General features: G+C 42.4%; 1 protein-coding gene across 4 annotated transcripts in view; it reads left to right on the forward strand.

Moving 5' to 3' along the window:
* Cltcl1 (clathrin heavy chain like 1) overlaps positions 1–14,847 on the forward strand; it is a 118,816-nt gene that overhangs the window by 92,691 nt on the left and 11,278 nt on the right. For 3 of the 4 annotated variants that reach the window (XM_076859710.1, XM_076859866.1, XM_076859788.1), the window contains 5 exons: positions 1,938–2,095; positions 6,698–6,862; positions 8,475–8,582; positions 10,355–10,522; positions 10,601–10,750. In XM_076859710.1, coding sequence (XP_076715825.1) covers positions 1,938–2,095; positions 6,698–6,862; positions 8,475–8,582; positions 10,355–10,522; positions 10,601–10,750 — 749 coding nt within the window. Of the gene's footprint in view, positions 1–1,937; positions 2,096–6,697; positions 6,863–8,474; positions 8,583–10,354; positions 10,523–10,600; positions 10,751–13,647; positions 13,745–14,847 lie in introns of those variants that run through there. The other variant, XM_076859940.1, reaches the window with a different exon arrangement.

The raw sequence follows: 14,847 nt of genomic DNA on the forward strand, positions 1-14,847 counted from the left end.
ATTTTTTGATAACTTTATTTTACTAAGTTATTTTTTTTATGTGGTGCTGAGGATTGAACCCAGTGCCTCACACATGCTAAGCAAGCGCTCTACCACTGAGCCACAACCCCAGCCCAACCCGTTATTCTTGTAAGAGTTGTTTCAGAGTGTCCTCATTTTTGAGGTACCAGATACCTTTAAACGGCTAGAGGTTTCCCTCCAGCTTTGGCTGGTAGAGGTGGGAGGTGTTACCAGTCCTAGGGGCCATGCACCTGGCCTCTGAGGTCTACTAGACTTGTTTTTTTTCTTTATTTTTTTAATTGGCACATTATAATCATACATACCTGTGGATAATATATTGATCCACTAGACTTGTGTTTACTGAGGTACAAGTGGTTCCCTTTGTGAAAGAGTACCAAGTAAGCAGCACTCAACCATGACCTTGGGTCCATGTGTAGTGGACCTAGGACAGTCAATGGCTACTGAAAAGTAAAGACTGTTTATATTTCAGTTCACATCACCTTACAGTAAATTGTGGTTTCCTGGGCTGGGCAAAGCCACCTCTTCTCTGTGAATGGTCATCTAGGCACTTAATAATTTAATAGTTAAAATATATTCCAGTGAATGAAATGTTAGTTCACTGTGTGTTTAGGGTAGTAATGAAGTTTCTTTTGAGTCAGTGTCACATCTTTTTAATTACAGGTTTTTCTTTTTAGACCATGTAAGGTACAACCACTTTGGCATGCACCTACCGTGGACTCTAGATTCTTCTGTAATAGCTGGCAGAACCTGTAGAATTTGTAATCTGAAATCACATGTAATGAATTGAGAATAGGCCCTTGGAGTGGGGACAGTGGAAGACACCATTAGAGACATTGCCCACTCCACTTTAACTGCTCTTTCTTCTACATAACTTAAAGTCTTGATATGTGCAATATTCATGCATTAGGTTGAATAAGTCAGTTTTTGATTCCTGGCCAGTCTTACCTGTACCTTACTAAGAACGCAGTGGAGCGTGAGCAGGCACAGCTATACAACAGTGCTGCTTCCTTTAGTGTATTTGCCTTTACAGTGGAAAGCAGTCTTCACAGAAGCTCATTTCCATCAAATTGTAGGCCTGTTCATACAGCAAGGACTGTCCTGGAAGGGATGATCAAGGTGCTTGGCCTCCAGCTTAGCATGAATGGAAAGCTGGTGTTGGACATGACATGGTTTTTCACTCTGGATCTTTGAAGTGCAGTGGTTCTTAGAATACAAACTAGCTTCATTCCACAACAGCGTAGCTGGTGTTCAGACTTCTGTAAAGCCATGGCTTAGCCAGTTTCATCCACCCAACCCAGTAACAATATCAGAAAGATAGCTGGGAGCATAGCACCTGGAGCCCACTCCCTCCAGCCTATGAGCAGCCAGAATCCTCAAAAACACACTTGTATTTGTGCACTTACCACTGAAAACCAGGCAGAAGTGAATCTGGAAGGCATATTCCCTCCCCCTTCTTTCTAAGTAGAAGACAAATGAACAAGATTTTATAAGAAATTTATGATATGAACAATGAATCACTAAGTGTAAGCAGTTGTGGATCCTCCTATGTCCAAGTCCTTGATGATTGAGATCAGTCTTCTCTCTTTTAAAGGGTGGCAGCTTCCTGTTGAGCCTATGAATTTTTAAAAGTTGTAAAATTTGATTTTCTACTTTTTTCTTATTGGGAACTGATGTGGTTGTAATTATTTTCCTAATTCTTGGAACATATCCTAAATCAGTGAGATAGTTTCAAGCTGCCTTCCCTGTTGGAAAAATCTAAAACTTTTTTTTTCTTGAGAGTCCAGTATTTTTTAAAAAATAAATGCTACATAAAGTCTTTTTAAATTTTGGCTTTAAGTTCTTAATTAAAACAACTTGCCATAAAAAAATTTTAAACATAAAATATGAGTTAACTTGACTTTGCTCTCTGTCCTTAGACAACTGGGAGGATCTAGTGAAATTCCTGCAGATGGCTAGGAAAAACAACTGTGCATCCTATATAGAGACTGAACTTATTTTTGCATTGGCTAAAACCAGCCGTCTGTCTGAGTTGGAAGATTGCATTAATGCACCCAACAATGCCAACGTCCAGCAGGTAGGATGTGCCTCCTGGGGACCATGAACTTCTGCAGCCAAAATTAGGTCAGGGGAATGCTCCTTAGAGTGATGTAGATTCTTTTCTGGAGGCAGAGGATACTGGGGATTTAACCCAGGGGCAATTTACCACTGAGCTACATCCTTAGCCCTTTTTATTTTTTGAGACAGGGTCTCACTAAATCGCTTAGGGCCTAAGTTGCTGAGGCTAGCCTTGAACTCTCAATCCTCCTGTCTCAGCCTCCTGAGTCCCTGGGATTACAGTCATAGGCCACTGCCCACACCCACCCTCTGCTGTGATGTAGTTTTTTGTTGTTGTTGTTGTTGTTGTTGTTTTTTGGTGGGAAGGTACCAGGGATTGAATTCAGGGGCACTCAACCATTGAGCCATATCCCCAGCCCTATTTTGTTTTTATTTAGAGACAGGGTCTCACTGAGTTGCTTAGCACCTCACTTTTGCTGAGGCTAACTTTGAACTCAAGATCCTCTTGTCTCAGCCTCCCTAGCCACTGGGATTATAGGCAGGCACCACTGCGCCTGGCTTGTGATATAGATTTTTGATGGTGTAGAATAAGCCACAGAGGGACTGAGGTCTCAGCCCAGTGGTAGAGCACTTGCCTAGCATGTGTGAGGCACTGGGTTTGATTCTCAGCACCACATATAAATAAATAAATACAAGTGAAGGTCCCTTGACAACTAAAAATTTTTTAAAAAAAAATAAGCTACATAGTAACTTGTTACTGTCATTGTTATAGAAATTACCCAGGGCATTTGACTTGCACTTAGCTATACATATCAGAATGGCCCTCAGAAGAAGAGATGTTAGGACTTACTTTCAGCTATTCTGTTTACCCGAAAAAACAAAATGATCTGGCTCACTCATATCTAATAATCTGGATACATAAATGATACATGTTGAAAATAACATTATCATATGTCAGATAACCTAATGGGGAAAAAGTATTCCTTTTTATTTTTTTTTTTAAAGAGAGAGTGGGAGAGAGAGAGAGAATTTTTTTTTTAATATTTATTTTTTAGTTCTCGGCGGACACAACATCTTTGTTTGTATGTGGTGCTGAGGATCGAACCCGGGCCGCACGCATGCCAGGCGAGCGCGCTACCACTTGAGCCACATCCCCAGCCCAAGTATTCCTTTTTAAATGAAATAAAATCAAAATGTTTAAATAAACCCTAACCAAATTTTAAAAAAGAACACTAAATGAAAGATGTAAATAATTATAATCTTCCACAAAGGTAAAATATTAATTCTGCAAAGTGATAGAGAGATGAAGGGATAATGAACATGTATGCTAAACCAGGTGTGGTGGCACACACCTGTAATCCCAGCCACTCAGGAGATTGAGACAGAAGGATCACAAGTTCAAGGATAGCCTAGGCAATGAAGCAAGACTCTATCTCAAGATAGAGTGCCTATGGGTTCAATAAATACCTAAAAGAAAGAAAGAAAATATATTCTGTACAGCAATTACAGTGTCCTTTTTTAATGATTTTTTAAATTTATTTTGCATTACATTTCTTAATACACCATTATACAATAATTTATCATATATCTGATTATATATAAGGTATGTTGACACCAAATTCACATCTTCATACATGTATTTTGTATAATGATGAGAGTCTCCTTTCACCATCCATGCTATTCCCCTTCTCTCTCCCTTTCCTTCCCACCCCTATTCCCTATCTAGAGGTAATCTTCCTTTCTTGCTCTCCCTCCCAACCCCTTTTTGAGTCACCCCCCTTATATCAGAGAAGACATTACACATTTGTTTTTTTGGGATTGGCTAACTTCACTTAGCATAATCTTCTATAATACCATCCATTTCCCTGCAAATGTCATGATCTTATTCTATTTTATTGCTGAGTAATATCTCATTGTGTATAAATGCCACATTTTTTTTATCCATTCATCCAGTGAAGGACACCTAGGTTGGCTCCACAGTTTAGCTATTGTGAATTGTGCTGCTATAAACGTTGATATGGCTGTGTCCCTGTAATATGCTATTTTTAGGTCCTTTGCGTATAGTTCTTTTCTTGAAAGATTGTACATAGTTCATTGAAATAACACAAAAGTAGACTTTAAATTTCAAAATAAATTCTAACTAGTTGTTGAAAATTAAGTTAATGTTTTGAAAGGGATTTGAAGTTCATCATATAATTCTATATCCAAAATAACAATCCATATGAAATATTGAAAAGGAAAAATATGTTCCTTGATAAAAAATTTAAAAATATTTATTTGAATCTTTGCATTAAAAGGGAGTTTTTAAGCATGTATGCAGTAGAAGAAAGCACAAAGGAAAATATTTATTCAACATACTGTTATTGACTTTTTGCTCTGTGCCAGGGCCCAGAGCTGTAAATGAAACAATGAAAATAATAATCAAATTTCTGCTCCCATTAAGACATTATTATAGGACTGGAGTTGTGGCTCAGTGGTAGAGTGCTCGCACATGTGAGGCCCTGGGTTCCATCCTCAGCACCACATAAAAATAAATAAATGTATAAAAAATACATTATTATATATTAAGTGGTAAGTATAAAAGGGAAAAATGAGGTGGGGCAGCTGGATGGGTATTCTAGTGTTAGGTCGCCTTGGTAGGGGCTGAGTCATCATTCCTTTGTGGTGGTGAGAAAGGGGGGTTAGAGCACAGAGGAGGGTAAGTTCAGGGATCTCTCATGGAGTGTTTGGGTATGTGCAGTAGCAGTATGAAGATGGTCAGGGTGACTGGAGCCTTAGAGCCAAAACAGCAGACACAGTAGGGAAGCATTTTTTGGCCTCTGCAAGTTGGGACTCTGGCTTTCTTCTGGGTGAGAATGACAGATTTCAAGCAAAGGAGGCACACAATCTGCTCTAGATAGAATGCTAACAGGAGTTGATGGTGACAGCACCCAGAATGTGGTCAAAGTGAGTGGCAAAGCATATTTCACCTCTGTATATGTCTCAGAGGAAGAGTTGACAGGATTTGCCAACAACTTGGTGTGAGAAGAATAAAGCAAGGGTGAGTCCGAGTTTTGGTAGCATAAGGGGTTGTGCTTTCTGAGGCAAGCAGTATGAAGACTGCCTTGGGAAAGTGAGGGCTCCTGTTTGAATAATCTGATCTCTACTAGATGCCACATGGATCTGTATAGCTGGCTGGAACAGTTAGATTTATTAGAAGTCCAGACCAAAGATGTACATGTGGCAGCCTGCAGTACACAAACAATACCCAAAGTCACTGCCTGTAGGAGAGCATGGCAGTGGGGGTATGATGTGAGGTGAATGGGCCACAGCAGAGGCTAGGACACCTCAAAACCTAGCAGCAGGGAGAAGTAGAATGAAAAGTGGCCAGAGGAACAGGACCATTTTCTGAGGGATCAATGTCCCTGTCAAAGAGTCAGGGACAAGAGACTGAGGGGAGTAGACATGTAGACAGCTCTCCTGAAAAATGTTGTTCTGAAGGTTAGAAACAATGGCAGCCATCCAATAAGGTAAGACCAAATGAGTAGGATTTGTTTTCTTTCAAGTTAGGGGAAGGAACGGTGGTTCCTTAAACTCACAGGAGTTGTTTTTTATAGAAGTTGATACGGATGCGGGTTTCTGGGACCTTGGGACCCTGATGAGGAGCAGAAGAGGTCAGGAGTCAAGTGCATCAGTTGTGATGGCAGATGAGGTTGTGGTGGCATGTGAGGTGGATAGCCATAGGCATGGTACTGCAGCAGGGCTCTTCTGATGATTTCTGTTTTTTCAGAAAATAGGAAGCCAGGAACTGGCTCCACTGAGGAACTGTGGAGGTTTGAGAAGAGAAGATATGAAGTGATTGACCAAGAGAAAAGACATGGAAGGAAGGAGAGTTATAGTATTATGAATTTGTCTGAGTTTCATGGTCATGAATTCAAAGTTAGTGGAGTCACTGGACTGGTGAAGCTGAAGTGCTTGGGACAGTGTGCTGGACAGGAGTCAGTTCTGGGCAGAGTGTGTGAATCTGTGACAGGAGTTCACAGGGTGACTGTATAAGGGTTAGGGAATGGCCATGGAAGTGACTGGATGCTATCATGAGGAAGACAAGGTCCTCAGCGCAGAGGAAATCAAAGAATGTATTAAGGAACAAAGAGGATATATAAATGGCAGCAGGAATGAGGACTAGTGGGTGATTCTGACACAAGTTTCTCAGCAGTTTTTAGTAGCAAGGAAGGGAGGAGCCTGGAGCAGCAAGGAATATACCTCAGTCCAGGCCAGTGGGGTACAGGTGTAGGAGGTAACATCCAGGGCCTGAGAGGTGCTGGAACACATGGTAACATAGGAACTTGCAGGCAGAGGGCTGCTCCATGAGAAAAGGGAGGGTTTCTAGGGACTAGGAGGATTTTTTTTTTTACCTTTTGGGTGCTCTGGGTGATAAGAAAGATACTTACCTCCGAAGTAAATAGAAAAATAACTCTGCCTTATGTAGAAACTTAAAAACCAATTCTGGGGGTCTGAGGATGTAGCTTAATATGCACAAAGCCCTGGGTTCAATTTCTAATATGGGGGCAGGGAGAGTAAGGGAACTGGGGAAATTTTTCCATATAAGAACATCTTAGTAAAGTTCCCAATCATTTGCCAGGTTGGAGACCGCTGTTATGAGGAAGGGATGTATGAGGCTGCCAAACTGCTATATAACAATATTTCTAACTTTGCCCGCCTGGCTTCCACTTTGGTCCACCTGGGTGAGTATCAGGCAGCAGTGGACAGCAGCCACAAGGCCAACAGCACTGAGACATGGAAAGAGGTAAGCTGTTGGAAGTCTCCAGAAGAATGTTAGTCTGACAAGCATTCTCTCCTTGTCCTTCCTGTTATACTCCACACTGTTCTACCAAGTAGGATGAGTTTGGGTACTGCCTCCTGTTCAAAAGAGAATTTCAGTCCTCTGGGACAGCTCAGAGAAATTCATAAGCTAGCATTTATGGTGGGAAGCAAAAGTCCCTGAAGAACTCCATCTCAGACCAATCAGTCCCCAGAAGGCATCTTAATAGTATGATATTTCAGTGTTATGAGTATATTATGACACTTTTTGAATTCTTGGTACCACATTAGTAGTGACATTCTTAGTCTTTCTTGGCAAATTGGTAGGGCAAGTTGTCTTGAGATGCTGTTAATATCAGAATCATCTTTAAGTAGACAAAACTTTGTAAAGAGATGTGAAAGAGATAAACTTCAGTTAATCTCTGAAGCATTGCTTAATAAAAGATTAAAATCAACCTCAATGTCCAATATCAAGGCCTTGGTTAAGTAGTATATATGTTGTGACTCTATTTTGCTATTCAAAATGAATAAGCAGAACTAAATGTGGTGGTGTATGCCTGTAATCCAAGCTACTCTGGAAGCCAAGGTAGGAAGTTTGCAAATTTGAGGTCAGCCTTGGCAGCTTAGTGTAAGACTCTGTCTCAAAATAAAATAAACGACTGGGGGTGAAGCTCAATGGTAGCATTTCCCTGAGTTCAAACCCCTGTCATGGGAAAAGATGTTTCCAATAACATGTGTTGTTGAGCAGAGTGTACAATGTAATTCCATTGGGTGCATAAGAGATTTAGTAGGGTACTAAGTGTATATATCACACTAGAAAATAATGGGCCAAAGATTATTTCAAGTTAACAATTGGGTTCTATGATTATTACATTTGCATGTTCTTCTTTATCTACCATGAGAACATGTGCTGTCTTCAGAAGATAAGGGAAGTAGGGAAACCATAGCAAGCCCATTTCTAGTTTTAGTACAGAGTTTTTCAGTCAGTCCTCTAAAGAAACAGAGCTCAGACTGGGGCTGTAGCAGAGGATTTGCATGGCACATGTGAGGCACTGCTTTTGATCCTTAGCATAGCATAAAAATAAACAAATAAAGCCATTCTGTTCATACACAACTACAATAATAAAAAGAAGCAGCACAGTTCAAGAGCCCCTCTGCACAAGGGCATCCTTGACTTAATTCTTGTTATCCTAAAGTATACATACAGTACAGTGCATAGAACACTTTTATAGTTAAATTATTATAGCAAGCAACTCCCTACAGATAGCACTCAGATAATAATTATTCTTGAGCTGTACATACCTGAAATTCCAGCATAACTGTCACCTAAACAAATCTCTACATCTCAGGACTTGGGCAGTAATGCCAGGAGCTCTTCTATTTCCATAGTCCAGAACACCCCTTGGCCTACAGATTGTTGATGTAATTTTTTTTTTCCTCCCAGTCTCATTCAGGTCATTTTACAGAAATATTGTTCAGAATCTTCCATTTGCTTAAAAAAGACCCTTCACTAGTATTTCTGCATTTCAAGTTGCATGCAACTGTTGTAGTGCCAGGTCTTGTCTTGGAAATGCTCGCTCACGCTGACCTTCCCCTAGGTATGCTTTGCCTGTGTGGATGGGCAGGAGTTCCGCCTTGCACAGCTGTGTAGCCTTCACATCATCATTCATGCAGATGAGCTAGAGGAGTTAATATACTATTACCAGGTAAGGCAGCATAGATGAGTCAACTCTAGCCAGAGTATCCCTGCAAGGGATGCTGATGATGAGTGATACCTAACACTCCAAATAATATGCAGTTCCTTTTTTAGTATATGAAGTTCAGAGTGGCTTGTTAGCCCACCTGGGCCTCATGCTGGTTGATGTCCCACTAAATTTCTTATGTCCTTTCTCTTTTTTTGTGTCCTGGGGTTTTTTAATTCCAGACAGTGGCTTGCACAATGGGATGCCCCATGGAAAACTGGGCATGGAGTACTGGGCAGGTTGTGGCACAGCCACTATGTGAAACCCATAGGGGTTGAGATTATCTGATGCCCAAGGGACAGGTACATTCAAAAAGGGGACCACAAGGCAGAGGTGACCCTTGTGACCCTTGGCAGGCAAGTCAGTGTTCACATTGCAGATAAACTCTGCTGTCGAGTGGTTAGTAGGCGCCATCCTCTTGTTGAATTGGGTCCACTGGTGGGGTTCCTAGAGATGTCCAGTCACACCAGGTGTGGTTATAGTGAAGGCAGACTTTGTTCAAGCAATTACAACTTCCCTGGGACTTGAGCCTCATTCCCCACTTACTGAGTAAAAAGTAGCCTGGAGGGGCCTCCAGCCAGCTCAAGGAGAACAGACAGACTAGGAAGCTGAGCTGGGAGGTCACTGGTCACCTTGAATCCTAGGAACAAGATCAGACCTGACTAGAGATGCTAGAAAGAGCCAGGAGAGACAGGAACAAGTCTTTTGAATAGATTTTGCTGCAAAAGAGAGTAGGGGACAAAGTTTCAAAATATGAATGTTTTAGGACAGGACAATTAGCAGGATGTTTGCTGGAGGACAGTTGTGTAAAGGAGAGTTAATGCAGAAGAGAAAGGAGAAAGTTGCTGGAGCAGTGGCCTTGATGTGCAAACGGTAGGGCCTGTAGCAGTTGGTGGATGCTAGATGAGATACAGGCAGGGTGTATAACTATGGGTGTATAACTATGGATGCCACTATCAAGGAAGGATATCTTTGAGAGTGGTCATGGAGGGTGTCCTAGGGTGGAGGAGAGTTATGAGTTGCCTCAAGTATGAATCCTTTCCAGGTCTGTGGTTATAGATGTACAGGGAGACAACATGTGTTGTCTGGATGAAGGGGTGTTTCTCCAGTACTCCAGTTGCTCCAGACTGATAGATGGTCTTGTCTGGGAGGATGGCAGAGGGAGTTGGGGCTGAATGCAAAGGGATAGCCATCATAATTAAAGACATAGTCACATGACTGAGAGAACAGTGGGTTGCTCTTCTGAATGGAGACTGGAGTTGACTTGTAGTCAGGAGTACACGTGCTGGATTACACCTGTAATCCCACCCAGCTACTTGGAAGGCTGAGGCAGGAGGATCACAAATTTGAAGCCAAGCTGGGCAACTTAGTGAGACATTGTCTCAAACACACACACACACACACACAAAGTACATTGTGTAGAGAGATTACAAAGAATCATTCTCAGATCCTGTTATCCCCATTTCTGTTTTTTTTTCATAATTCTTTTCATTAAAATGGTAACCCTAATTTAAACTTGAGAATTATAGTGAGGTGGTCTGCATCTAAAGATTGGTAATTGTTACATGACCCAGACAGTTGCTAAGTAAAATGATGTAGTTTGTACTAGTACCTCCGTGAGATCACACAGTTATCACACTTGGCATGGACCACACTTTGGTATGGACTGTGGATGGAGGGTGTCTGCAGGCAGGTGTGTAATACCTCTGACCCAAGTGTGGCTATTGATCTGCCAGGATCGAGGATACTTTGAGGAGCTCATGTCCCTACTAGAAGCAGCCCTGGGCCTGGAGAGGGCCCACATGGGCATGTTCACAGAGCTGGCCATTTTGTACTCCAAATTCAAGCCTCAGAAGATGCCAGAGCACCTGGAGCTCTTCTGGTCCCGTGTCAACATCCCAAAGGTACCTGTGTCCTTCCCATAGTTCTGGTCACATCTTTGAGTAGTGCAAATTGATCCCTGCCATGCCCTCCCCATTCAGGTGCTGAAGGCCACAGAGCAGGCACACCTCTGGGCAGAGCTGGTGTTCCTCTATGACAAGAATGAGGAATATGACAATGCTGTTCTCACCATGATGAGTCACCCCACTGAATCTTGGAAAGAAGGTCAGTTCAAGGACTTCATTGCCAAGGTAAGTGGGTTACAGAGCTCTGGCAACTACTTGCCTCTTCCAGGCCCTGTTCTGGTGGGGAGAGGGTATGTGGACACCAGAGTATGCCCCCCAGCCCACCCCACCTATGTGTGTTTGTTACATGTGTATTGCACCATCATCTGGGTGAATGGTGGTAATTCCATCTACATGAAGGGAATTGATGCTCAGGAAGGACAGATTACAGGCTAGGGCCACCCAGCTGGGCTGTAGACAGGGTCAAGTCGGGATGCAGACCTTAATCTATTCGTTTTTCTGCTCTGTCAACTCAGGGCTCTACTTCACACCTTGTCAGCCTCCATTTTCTATTTTTTTTAAATGTTTTTTCTGCCAGCCCTGTTAGAGGCACAGGAAATGCCCTTAGTGGAGGGACCATCCCAGGGTGGTCCTACAACCTCATTAAGCTAAACAAGGTCTCAGAACTTCTCTTACCAGCCACCACAGCTGTCAGGAGTTATCATGTTTGGGTGTTAGCATCAAACAAGCTATTATTACACATTTCTGGTTTCTGAGTGGATCTAACCTCGGGACCTCTCTTTCTCTGCTTGGCTCTGCCCACAAGTTAGAAGGGGATAAAAGGGATGAAATTGACCATCATCAGTCATGTGTGCACGCACAGTATTTTAGTGGGGAAAGAATCCAGAGCCTCACACACATCTTTTACTACTGAGCCCATGAAACCCCAAAAACTTTTTTCTTTTCTTTCTTAACTTGAGGCGGGGTCTTACTCAATTATCCAGGATGGCCTTGAACTTTCAATTCTCCTGTCTCAGCCTCCCAAGTATCTGGGATTACAGGCACATACCACCATATCCAGCAAGTCCCCAGGCCTTTTGTACTGAGCATCTCCATTTTGCCCCAGTGTTTTGGAGTAAATAAATGACTCATTACCCTCTCCCCTCTACTATCTGTCAGCAAAAGGAAGCATCCTAACTTCATCTTGGTCTTGCCATTCTTGAATTAAGGAGCAGGATGGCACAGCAGCCCCTCACAGCTATTGTCTCTCTCATGCACCTTCTTTTCAATAGGCAGCTATCTGTGGTGGGCATGGGTGGCAAGATTGCTGCCAAGTGAGGTCTTTGTGTCTCCTGGGAGCTGTCTAAAGGAAGAATCATCAACAAGGTCAAACACCAAGCCACATGTTGGTTCTTGGTGGAGGAGGATATCCATGTTATCTTGTATGTAGGGTAGGGTAGCATATGAAGTTGGCGACCTCTAGTAGGGTATCTCACCCTGAGTACATTCTGCAGGTTTCTAATAGAGGACAAGCAGGTCACCCATTGCTATGGTCCATCCCAGGTAGATATGTCAACATGCTGGAAAATCCACACCTAATCAATTCTTTGTACTTATACAAAGATTAACTTCTTAGATACCAGGGTGCATTTTAAAAACGACTTGAAGCGGCAGTCCTTTCTGTGTCTTAGTGTACGTAACAGTGTAGAACAGAAGAGGCCTATTAAGCAGGAAAGCAATCTATCTCATCTGCCACCTGAAGGGCTGACTGTCAAGGCTTTTCTTTGTGTGATGATACACAAAAGCTTCTGCCATACTCTGATGTATAAGAGACATGTCACATCAGCTCATATGTAAAGGACAGGAGATACAGAGACATCATCCCCAGTTAGAGGAAGAGGACACATACTGTGTAGGGACCCAATAGAAGGGTAACATTTAGTCTTCATTCTGAGCATATGAAGAGGGTATGCTGTTGAGTCTGTGTGGCACCTGGCTAGGCAGTGGCAGGCCAAGTAGGGAACTTGTTGACATATATAGGGTTGGCATTCTGTTTCCACCATTCACTAACTTAACTGTGAAACAGAAATGTCATTACTGTTATAGCTCAGTGGTAGAGCACTTGCCTAGCATGTGTGAGGCAATGGGTTCAATGCTTAGCACCACATAAAAATAAATAAAGGTATTATGTTCATCTACAACTAAAAAAAAATGTTTAAAGAAAATGAAATGGGGGTTGTGGTTCAGTGGTAGAGTGCTTGTCTGGCTTGAGTAAGGCCCTTGGTTCAATCCTCAGTGCCGCATATAAATAAATTAATAAAATAAAAGATCCTTTGACAACTAATATATATATATATATATATATATATATATATATATATATATATATATTTATATTTTAATTTTAAAAAAGAAAAAAAAAAAAGAAATGTTGGGGCTGTGGCTGTAGCTCAATGGTAGAGCACTTGCCTGGCACATGTAAGGCACTGGTTTCGATCCTCAGCACCACATAAAAAATAAATAAGTAAATGTATTGTGTTGATCTACAACTAAAAAAAAAAGAAGAAGAAGAAGAAGCTGGGTACGGTGGCACAAGCCTGTAATCCCAGTCGCTTTGGGAAGCAGAGACAGGAAGATCACAAGTTCAAAGCCAGCCTCAGCAATGGCGAGGTACTTAGCAACTCATGACACCCTGTTTCTAAATAAAATATAAAATAGGACTGGGAATGTGGCACAGTGGTCAAGTACCCCTGAGTTCAATCCCTGGTACCCCCCCCCAAAAAAAAGAAATATCATTGTTGTGGATCTGAATTATTCCATTGATGAAATGAACATAGTGATTTCTCCCCGTAAAGGGGTCAGTATACAGTAGATGCTGCATATGTTAGGTGCTTCTTACAAGTAATGAATACTGTCATTAAGACCCCAGAGCAGGGGCTGGGGATGTGGCTCAAGCGGTAGCACGCTTGCCTGGCATGCGTTCGGCCCGGGTTCGATCCTCAACACCACATACAAACAAAGATGTTGTGTCCGCCGAAAACTAAAAAATAAAATATTAAAATTTCTCTCTCTCCTCTCTCTCTCTCTCTCTCTCTCTCTCTCTCTCTCTCTCTCTCTCTCTCTCTCTCTTAAAAAAAAAAAAGACCCCAGAGCACACCAGCCAATCACCCTGGAATTCATGACAAAATTTCGAAGCCTTTGTTTTCTTTTCTACAAAACAGAAATAGTGCCCCATCCCACTGGGGATCTGAGGCACAGTAGAGATGATGTCCAGGATTTGTGACATCTCTGGCACTCCTTCTGCTTATTAGATGACTAGATGAAACCCCTCTGATCTGGCCTCTGTGCTTCTGAGTGAAAGGGCCAGCCTGGAAGGATGACAAGTTCCAGAGCTGTTGGGGGCCAGCCAGTACACAGGAAAAGTTTTGCAACAATGCTTGGTCACTGCTCTGCATCTATGAGGCTGGTATTAGGAACGTTGGAGCCTGGTGACAGCAAGTGCTCTAACATAAGAGGGAAAGGTCAGAGGATGAAAAGAAAGAGAGGCTAAAGTTGTCAGTAAACATAAAGGGGCTTCCCCTCTAGGCCCCACATAGCTGCTCAGTCACTTAAACCCTGCATTTCTAGAGGCTTCCATAGTGCTCACCCTGCCCCCAGTGGAGCTATAGCTCTGGTCACACCCCATGTATACCCTCAGATCCCTTTTCACTCACACAGATATGTTCACCTTGCTGGCTTGGCTCATACCCTTGTGGAGCATAAGAATTACCTTGCTTTCTGAGTAGTAGAGCTGTATGCAGGCCATGGACATCATTGCTGTAGTTCTCAAGTCATTGAGTGATGCCAGTCAGCAGGAGAGTAGCAAGTGACCAGTAGGGAAGAGCCAAGAGACACAGAAGCCTGGCCAGACCTTGAAGTCTGGAAAGACAAGCCTTCCTGGTGGTGCAGGGTCTTCCCAAGGCTCACCCAAGGTCTGAGTGACACACCATCCAGCTCAAAAGTACTGGAGATGTAATAAGACATGCTACTGGCTTACTTATAGCTCAGGAAGAGCTGAGGGCATCTAATTGAATAAAAGAATTTTGTTGCTTGTTTTTTTTTTTTTTTTAGAGAGAGAGAGAGAATTTTAATATTTATTTTTAAGTTTTCGGTGGACACAACATCTTTGTATGTGGTGCTGAGGATCGAACCCGGGCCGCATGCATGCCAGGCAAGCGCACTACCACTTAAGCCACATCCCCAGCCCTTGTTGCTTGTTTTTTATGTCTAAGTTTATTTCATCTTATTATACTTCTTTCATGCACTTAAGAACTATTGGTTGAGTACCCGACCTGTGTCAGGTA

The sequence above is a fragment of the Callospermophilus lateralis genome, chromosome 1 (genome assembly GCF_048772815.1).
Source record: "Callospermophilus lateralis isolate mCalLat2 chromosome 1, mCalLat2.hap1, whole genome shotgun sequence".
In the NCBI taxonomy this organism is placed as follows: Eukaryota; Metazoa; Chordata; class Mammalia; order Rodentia; family Sciuridae; genus Callospermophilus; species Callospermophilus lateralis.